Below are 10509 nucleotides of genomic sequence, written 5' to 3' on the forward strand. Positions count from 1 at the left end.
GTATGACATTCGAAAAAACGTAGTAACTATGTTTAGTTTGGAATTTTTTCCCTCGTGTGATTGTACCAGTACTATGTCCCATTTCCATCACCTCGTCGCCAACATGGTCAACGGAATTGCATACTTTTCTTATTTTTGCGATGACCGTTTGCATGTATTTACATGCATTGTAGCGTTTTAGGGTTTACATTCTGAAATGACCTCCGTTTTCCCTGGCAATTTCGAAAGTTTTGACCCCATGGTCATGATGGATATTGGATACACGAAAAGAAAGTTTTGTTTGAGCGCTGGTGTTTCTTTCTCATAATTTTCAATCTGAATTGCGGATATAAAATAGCCGCATAGGGCTAACATGGCTAATAACATCATTTTTTTTTTTTTTCTTCTTTGAGTCATCTCTCCATATTCCCATTCAAAATTATTGTACCTACCTCCTTTCACAGCCAAGCCTCTGCACTATACTTATTGTGATACGGAAATGCGGAAATGTCTGGATGTTCCCTATATAGGAGCGGGTGTTTGGAGCTTCCCGCTCTATCCGGCGCCACAGGTGCAGATGACAGATTCGTATTTCCATTTGCCAAATGTCTTATTTAACTGGACAGTGACCGCTCCATGACAAACATACAGACGATCTTCTGAAGACTGGATCCTTTCGTCTCATGAGTGATTTAACATGGCTCACGCTGACGCCAATAAATATCAATTTCATCATAGAAAAAAAGGGTTCGCTCACATTGTGGTCCATTAATGACACTCCTGGGAAATACATTTTATGCAGTCTACACCGATTGAACTAAACTGTAGGGGTAGGGTGGGGGTAAACCCCGAAGTGTCTTGTCTTCATTTTCGTCTCCAGGGTCTCGACAGGTTACTGCCATTTCACTATATCGTCCTTTTGATTATCTGGTGCACTCTTATCCTCGCTTCAAATCGATCCTTGCTGGAAGACCAGCTTTGTTTTGTTGATTTCTAGTACAGGACTTCAGAATGACTTCTTATCTACTTCTGATAGGCCAATACGTTGCTTAAAGAAAACATGCACATAAACCATTGAGGAAATATCTTTCTAAACTTTTACATGAGCCTTTTTTTATTTTGTAATAAAATCGAATGTCCTCGTTGAAAGTTATTCATTGTTTATTATATATCCTTCGATGAGCTCATGCACTCACTGAATGCAGCTCAGGGACATTTTATTTTGAATGTTCTTGATTACATTGATTTTATTAATATATATATATATATTAATATATATATATATATATATATATATATATATATATATATATCGTGACGTTCGGTTTGAAAAAAAAGTGGCCATTTTAGATTTCTTTGAAAATACGAATTATTAGAACCATATTTCAATCATATCATCCATGGGAAATAATGTGTAACTGTGAATTATCTTTGGTCGAGCAGTTCTTGTAACTGAAAGGGCTACCCTGTTAAAATAAAACGACAAATAAATAAAATAAAATAGTGGCATAAAAAAAATTTCCTTCTCCTGCATATAATACCACACGAAATGATTTTAATGTTGCATGCATAGTCCAGGAAAGAATGTTATGGAAATATGCAACGTCGAGTAGTGCGGGAAGTGGGGTAGCCTGGTATTAATCTGGACCTATGGCAAGTCTAAAGGACTGGTATGGTCTATACACTGTGATTTGCACAAGTTGTAGCAAACAAAAAATTGATATCCAGCCTGATGTCACTCGTGCAGCCTCCATGTTTAAATCCTTCCCAGAAATAGAGGCCTCTAAAACTGACCCTATTTAGACAAAAAAAGGAACCCCTCGCTTCTTGAGAATATATCCATTTACCCTCATTACTTCCGTTATTCGTTCATTTCACCTGGCTGCACTGCGCAGGCGATGGTATAAAAATAACTGATTTCCCCTCCTCTCTGTTTTTTTCATTTTCTTTGCATGGTGTTCGGTGTATATTATTTCATTTACATGAAATCATATCCAGATGCCATGAAGTTTGACACTGCCACATTGCCTAGAAACGGTTTCATAAAGTTAGTTTAAATATGTATGTGCTCGACTGTTCAGGGAATATCATAATTTAATATTAGGCAATGTTTTCATTGTAAACCATGCCAGCATGGACTTCATTTATATCCAAGAGGGCTCCAAAATTGTAGATTGATTTGCGATAGATTTCGATTACTTCCCAAATCCCTATTTTATCAGCCAGTTTGGATTCGATAGTGATCCCTAAAATAGAACCATTAATTTGTATTGTTAACGTAGCTTATGTATATATATTTTTTTATTGTGTAGGGTATTAGATATTGAGTTATGAACTCAATTCCTAAAGGAAATAGACCAACCCTTAATCATGCTGATCCCGAGTTGCAGCTGGACGCGATTAAAATGGCCTAATTTTGCTTTCTAAAACTCCTCATTGACACTGGTTATATTTATCACGTGATTTCATAAACAATCTACACCATCAAATTTCCTCAGGGGTATATCACGGCTGAAACATGGTTACTTTGTCGCCCCAGGCAAGCCCGGTACTGTTTCACGCATAATCGCCGTCCTAAGCATACTAAGCGGTTCAACTGAAACCAGGATAAAGTCTGTGAGACTTTCAGGCCTTGATGGCCTGAAATCATTTCTCTGAGCTCTCCTTAACATCTTAATTGCCCACGACGTCCATTCTACCCGATTCCCCATGGTATGTAGATTTGTGCACAGTCATGTTTATTAGACATTTTAGATGGTATTCGATATCAAAGGCTGAACAAACGGCTTTATCATTAAGAATGTATCTTAAACAGGAGAGATCCACCATTACAAAAATAAAAAAAGGTGGTAAATGATTTTGTTTTAATGAAGGTTCGACGAAAATCCATAAAGCTTACCTTATCAATATGAGCTATAATTAAGTTTTACTTATTATGACATCACTTCCGGGACGTCCTTTCATATGATTGTATTATTCGATATGTACTTCAAACATAATTATATTATATAAACCCTAACTATTCAGCATCTCACAGCTAGGTAGGGTGAATTATTTTGGTGCACGTTCCGGTTCACATGGATTTCCGAGTAACTAAGACCTGGTGAAATGTATTTTGTTGAATATTTATGGTGTCCTTGTTCGAGACAGCGGGAAGTAGTCTACCCCTGGTAACATTTCCCAAAGTCCACTTAATCCTCACAAAATGTCAGTGCGGGTGAATAGATTCAACCCCGAATCTCTGACCGTTTTTTTTTCATCATAACTTTGTATTGTACCCCCCTCCCCCGCCCTCCCCACTCCTAATCTTATATCTATCTTTTTCATTTCCTCGCATTATGAGTAGTTTCCATGTACAAGCGCTGTTAAGACAATGTTTAAGTTTTTTCAATGAATTTTGAAGTGTTCCTCACACATTATCCCCTCTCTCTCTCTCTCTCTCTATCTGTCTCACTCTCTTTATTTCTCTTTCTCTCTCTGTTTCGTAATACATTTGACTCCCAAGCACCCCTCGTCTTAGTATTTATTCTGATTCATCTCCGCTTCCAACTCGATATTTTCCAAATAATTATAATCCTTAATTGCATTGTAATAATACTTAATAAATATTCATTCATCTTTTGTTTTCATTTTATGTTAGATACATTTCCGTTCTTATATTTATTGTGTTTCGATAAAAATTAGTATTGAACAATCCAATTTTCAAGTGTTGCATTTTTTCATCGGACTTAATTTCCTCGCCAGTTTAAGTTTCTCATTAAGATTGATACAGATCCCTTCTCGAAGGAGTGAAAAATCGGCATAATGACTCCCATGCATTAACAACATTTCAACCTGAATTTAGAATGTTTGCGTTAAAGGAGAAGTTCACCCTGACAAAAAGTTTGTGGTAAAATACAAACAAAAACATATTGGCGAATGTTTGAGGAAAATCCATCAAAGATTATGAAAGTTATTAGAATTGTAAGTCTTTGTTACGTCATATAAGCTGTCCCAAATAATTATGTTATGTAATATAATATGCATATTTCATTTTTGATGGTTTATGATGACTTGGAATTTTCTTTTTTTCAGGAGCGGTTGTGAAATAATTTGTTTGTTGATATACAATAATTGAGGTACAATAAAACACATTTTCATATACATATATATACTTTCTTAGAAAATGACATTTCATTGATTTTTTTAAATTCATTATACATGGGAAACTGCTTGCATATGGCGTCACACAAATACAATTCAAATAACTTTTTAAATCTTTCATGGATTTACCTCAAACCTTCACTTTTATTTTTTAATCATTTTTTACTGTCAGTCTTACTATAAACTCCTTGTCAGGGTAAACTTCCCCTTTAAATGTGGAAGCATGTAATCCCAAATAGTCACCTTTCTGTATCATTCATGTTCGCAAACACTGTTTAAAAAAACATTTTAGAAAGTATTTCTCCTCTCGATCTACTCTAGTGTTTGCCTTTTGGCATTTCCCCTGTCTGATCGAATACATGAAAACGGAAATTAAACCGAAGGTGGGCTTACGGGGCTAAATTTCGCTGCTTTCTTGGCGGCGCACTCAAGATGTTTCTCAAACATGATAATACCGAGTTGTCTCTCCCCGACATAATATGACGGATTCAAGAACACAGTGAATGTATTGAAAATACGTACCCGTCAAATGACAAAGAACAGCTGGGAGGTCTTTGTCGAAAATTGGTGAATCGGAACAGCTGATTAGTCATAAGTATCCGAGCTGAAGCAAAATGGTAAACGTGCCATTTTGTCCTGAGTCCAGCACAAAACTGCTGTTTTGATTCACCAATTTTCAATAACGACTTCTTGGTTGTTCATAATCATAAAGGGCATTTTAAAATTGAGCGAACTCACTGATATAATAATAACACTCACTAACCTAAAAAAAAAAATGGTGGGAATTATTTATAAAGCTATTCGAAAAAGTAACGCCGGACTTTACGAACTACATTAATGGATCAAGGAATTACCAAATATGCGTTCACATTTTTTTTGGTTTCTTTCATAAAAGAAATAATCATAATTTTACTTTAAACAACTGTATCTGTAATTTGTAATTAATTTATGTTTGTTTTGGTGCTCCACATATGTTTTTATTGGTTCTTGTAATAAGTCTGACCCTTTTATTAGGCAGTTTGTTAGACACTTTTTTTAAATTCAGTTATTCAATACAGCCAAATTCCGTAAACAATGATATAACCGCCGATAAATATAGATCTGCGACATAATGGCCTGGAACTAAAGAAAAAAACTTCTTCAAGATAAATCAAACATCAAACAAAAAGCTAAAAAAATTGACATATACCCTTTCAAATGTCAAGGCATGGAGATAATTTTCTCGAACGCTGTTGAAATATTAAATACCCGTCGAAAACAGATATAAATGTGACTTTATTGGTAGTGGGTCGTAATATCCTGAAGTACAGTTTGTGTGGGCATGTGGAAAGGGCAGTTATAGAGTATTGCATTCAGGGTGGATTAGGAAGGCTTATGCCAGCTATGACAACGAATGACAATGAATTTTGAGAAGACTATTGATATATATATCAAAGAAGTGAGTAAATTAGATTTAATGTTGGAATTGTGAATGTATTTTTTTTAAGTGAACCAGACGAAGTTCAGCGGAGGATATCGACATATTTATTCTCCCCTTTCTTAATCTACAAAAATAAACCTATTTTTTACATTTTTATCACTCTCGGGAGGGGGGATCTAGCCTAAAAATCGAATGAATCGGATGTTCCTTATACACGTGTGTCTCCCTAGAGTTTAAAAGTAGGCTACTACACAAGAAATTTATGATGTTAAGTAATACATACACACGCTGACTGCCATCAATGTGGGCGTAATGTGGGCGTAATAAGGTACACTGTATAGAATCAAACAACCCCGAGACGTAGCCGAGGGTATTGGAACTATTTCGAATTTTCCAAAGGTAGGTTATTATTCTTCTTCCTTGACAACATGATGTACTATATTTCTTTCATAAAAATGAAGTCATGGACCCGTGAGGAATCAACCTTCTCTCAGAGGCATCACGATAGATCAACATCTAACTTAGATTAACAGTAATTTAAAACGTAATGTTGCACGGCGTCATGAAGGAACCAATGAGCTGTTTTCAGTCATGTTCAGTCGTGGTTGCCATACTGGTCACGTGTAAGCTCTTAGCTAATCATCTTGCTAGGATCTGGCTCGTCTTCCATCTTAATATTATACAAATAATACACATCTTCGATGACATTGGTAAGAATTAAACGCACGACTTACCTTTGAAACGCACGAGGCACAACCAAGGGCGTTTAGACTTTTTCCTAAGGTAATAGGTTTGTGTATTTATTCGAAATGGTGTGTAATAGGTCCATGGTAATATATGTCTTATAAGATGGCAATTAAGGTCCTTGTTATTTGATATATCTTCCTCACCTCAAACCTATGTCATTATACTTTATTCATGGCCGTTCCATTTAAATGACCGATAATGTTGTGTTACCAACTATAATGATCCAACCAATCATCATGTGCCATTCGACATCATAAAATGCTATCCGAGAATGTACATTTGTTTTTATTCTGGAAAGAATGTACAGTGGTATGTTAATATTATCAGCATTATTACTACTCTCCATTTGACTCTTAAATCTATCAGAGGTTAAATATTGATAGAATCGAAACAATACCATTAAATAATGATTTACCCTAATCCCAATGGTGCAGTTATGTCAGGGCAATTATGTCGTTAATAATAATAATTGGCATTTATATAGCGCTTTATCAATCTACGACTGTTCAAATCGCTTCACAATTATTACCCGATCACTGGATTCATAGCATTTCAAGCAGCCTGTTAGGCGCACACTTGCTAAACCAACCACAATGACGGTTGTTTCCTACCGGTACCCAATTAGCACATGGGTGAGAGTGGCAATGTGTGGATTGACGCCTTGCCAAAGGGCGCTAGACCATGGTGGGATTTGAACACACGACCCTCTGATTAAAAGGCGAGAGTCAGAACCGCTACACCACGGCGCTTCCACCAAAGTTAGTGTCCTCCGTTGCCTCTACTTAGAAAAGAGACCGTTTCAAATGCATTTACCATGCCTTTTTGTTTTACTTTAGTTTCTTATAGTTTCACTTTTTGTGTGAATAGTGCTTTGCAGCCTTTGCTAACAATGATTACCCTGTGCAACTGCGACAAGTCAGAAAAAGGAATCACAATATTCAATCTATAGCAAGAGCCACCACCACCACCATAACAATATTTGTAGCTGTTCACTCACCGTGCTCGCGTCAGCTATAGATTTCAATCTTCTTATAACATCCCATTTCAGTGCAATTATCAAAGCCATAGTGTGGGAAATTACCCATATTCAACTTCCCTCTTTCAAGTCTCCTGTAATCCTTAACAGTGGATTTACCAACAGATATTTGGCTGGCACTTACTTTTTTGTCCTTTTTTCAGTTTTAAAATATTCAAATGGTGGATACCACTGCCTCTTTCGCAGTTCAAGCTGTCGTTTCTAGTACTCAGTACTTTCAAGGAATGTATCCTATAGGTACCCGCTTACTTCTACACCTCGGTCGAGAGAGGCAAATGTAGATTATTGTCTTGCCAAAGGACGTTTGCCTCAGACCGTGCATTCATTTCTTCGCGAACGTATTTGATTTACATGCTTTCATCCTTATCTTATACATACCTCTGTTATGGATTAACACATTGAATTGGATTAAACGAACTTCTTTCGATGCAATGATTGTATTGTCAAGACAAATCGAGAATCAAAATAGTAACGGAAAGGGTACCTTACCTGAGGTACGCTACAGACAGCAGCTGATCCCCAGGCCACCCTCAGCATGATCTTACACCTCCTATCAGCGGCCCTGACGCTAAGCGGATGGACGATGGCGGCGTACCGGTCGATGCTGATGACGATGAGGACGAACGACGACGCGTACATCGCGAAGGTCTCCATGAACATGATCAACTTGCACATGGTATTCCCAGCCAACCACGCCACCGTACAGAACCAGATGACATCGGTGGAGATGTTGATGAAGGTGATGAGGAGGTCGGCGATGGAGAGGTGGAGGACGAGGAGGTTGACGCGGGATTTCTGGCCTCGTTGGCGCCAAACGGTGAGGAGAACTATAAAATTGAGAGGCACTGAGAGAACTAGGATTGTCGAGAGGGTGATGATTCGTATCAGGTAGGCCAACTCGAAAGTCGGTGTCTTCGAGACGTTGAAATGGGAGTCAGACGGTGCGACGTAATATGGGAAGTCATATTCAGGGCTGGAGTTCGCAGCAGTGGTATAATTTGAAAGACCATTTAAGAGAGATGCGTTTAATAGATTTAAGATTGCTGACTCTGTAGTCACGGAGGACACGTATGCGGTCCGAGTCATGTTGCTTGTCCTGCATTCACTAAAATCAAATTAAGGAGATTATTACAGAGTATCAACTTTCGTTAGCACCAATCATTTGGAAAAGATGCGAAATAGAGATGAATGTGTTAGTCCTCTGATGTAAAGCGGATATCATAAATCGCGCTTTCAACAACTTCATCCAGCGAATGAGTGCACCAACTCATCTCGCGTTTATAAGCGGTGGGCAGCTAAAGTCTACGTCATTGTCACGTGATATTGTACTTTCATGTCATGCGCAAAACAAAGTGGTTGTATTATGTGATGGATCTAGCCCCCCCCCCCCCTCCACTCCCTCCCTCTCTCTCTCTCTCTCTCTCCTTATATTTCTATATTTCTCTGTTCCCGTCTCAATCTACCTCTCTCTTTCAGTCTGCCTGTCTGTCTCCCCTGTCTCATTTTCCCTTTCTTTCCAACTGTCTCTCTCTCTCTCTCAGACAGGTCAGAGATTCTCTACTTTTCTCGCCCTGTCTCCTTCTCAACCGCTCTCTCTCTCTCCCTTCCTCGATTTTTTTAAAATCTGTTTACCGGTTCTGATGATAGTTCAATGACTCGAGTCTTTAAGCTACAGCCACACCAGTGAAACCGACTCCAAAACAACCGACAATGTGTCATTCACATGTTTGTTCAATATCCAGATTACGGAGCCCGCCAGGTGAAATGAAGGAGAAAAAAAATCTCCGAGGATTATTTCGTTCCCTCGAAATATTATTTCGTTTCTACGAAATAATTATTTCTTGTCTCTCCTCCCAACTTCACCGCATAGCGCATATCACATGGCGTGTGCGTGCATGTGCGTGCAACACCACGGAAGAGAGAGACGAAGTATTATTTCGTGGGTTCGAAATACTATTTCGAGGGAACGAAATGATCCACGAAGATTTTTATTTCTCAATCATGTCACCTGGCAATTAAAGATGTAATAATATATATACTCACTTACTTCAATGGCTATCGTCATCATCATTATTGGTTAAATAATTGGTATTGATAATTTGTCTCAGAAGCACTTGTGGAAGTTGCTCTTTAAAAAACTAAGATTAATTATTTACAAAACATTTTTAAATCGTTGATTAATGATTTACATACTTCAGTTTACACTTGTTTGATGTTATTTTCCGATTTTACAGTAACAAAATCTAGTCTTATTCCTGTATTTACTCAAAACGACCTATTAATCACGTGAATTCGACCGTATACAAGGGGAAATAAAATATTATAAGCAATGTAGCAATCGTAAGCGACGAAGTCTTAGAATGATTTATGGACTCTAATACCATACATTTCGTACCTTGTAGATCGGTATTTTACTGATCACACTTGACAGCCTCTTTATTCGTAATGTTGGTTAATAATCTACAAATCAAAACCATGGACGAATTCGTTTAATTTCCTCTTATCCCGATGCCGCCGAAAATGGCGATCCGATGCGCTCAACTGACAGTTGTGATACATTGGACATGTTAGACAAGGAACAGAGTTTACACAAGATCGTACGCTCGGGACTGAAGTTGGACAAGTGGATCGATTGGACGATTTGCTTTTTCTATTTGTACATGATCTTAATGCCAATTTACGGCGACAAGGAATTAAAGGAGTGATGGTAATTAATTCGCTGCTCGATAAGGTTGTCGTCATTGATACTAATCAGCTACTGCAGGGTGGCGCAGCAGGAGGGACAGGGGCAACGCCCCCAGCATGGTTTTACAAGACCCCACACCCCACACCTCCTAAAATTAGAGAAAACAAAACTAACATGAAAGAGAGAGTATAAAGCAGAGAGGCCTTGGTGATTTGACTTAGAAAATGACGTCACCTTTACCCCCTTCAAATAATACTCGCTAAAACATCAAGAAAATTGGTACATGGACATGTAGTTGGTTAATTGTTCATGATTTTCAAAAGGAGTGGATCAATCATATTTCTTAACAGAACGGGCACATTTTTATATTTCTTATTTTGGTTATTTGACACAAGACAGATAATTTTGGGGACAAAATCGCAAAATGCAGATCTTGCGTCCTTGACAATACATCGATCTACTTTTGTCACTCTTTATCCAGATAAACTAAGCGGGTAG

The 10509-nt window shown here is 37.8% G+C and overlaps 1 protein-coding gene across 1 annotated transcript; it reads right to left on the reverse strand.

Annotated features, from left to right (window-relative positions):
- Positions 1–7733: 7733 nt before the first annotated feature.
- Positions 7734–8411, reverse strand: LOC135154108 (gonadotropin-releasing hormone receptor-like). The gene has a single exon (XM_064099353.1). It carries the CDS (start codon positions 8409–8411, stop codon positions 7734–7736), a length of 678 nt encoding a protein of 225 aa, XP_063955423.1.
- Positions 8412–10509: the final 2098 nt, after the last annotated feature.

The sequence above is a fragment of the Lytechinus pictus genome, chromosome 5 (assembly GCF_037042905.1).
Source record: "Lytechinus pictus isolate F3 Inbred chromosome 5, Lp3.0, whole genome shotgun sequence".
Taxonomy (NCBI): domain Eukaryota; kingdom Metazoa; phylum Echinodermata; class Echinoidea; order Temnopleuroida; family Toxopneustidae; genus Lytechinus; species Lytechinus pictus.

What these genes read in the sequence shown, in the direction of transcription:
- LOC135154108 (XM_064099353.1), bottom strand. Translation starts at nt 8,411, where the DNA reads ATGACTCGGACCGCATACGTGTCCTCCGTGACTACAGAGTCAGCAATC.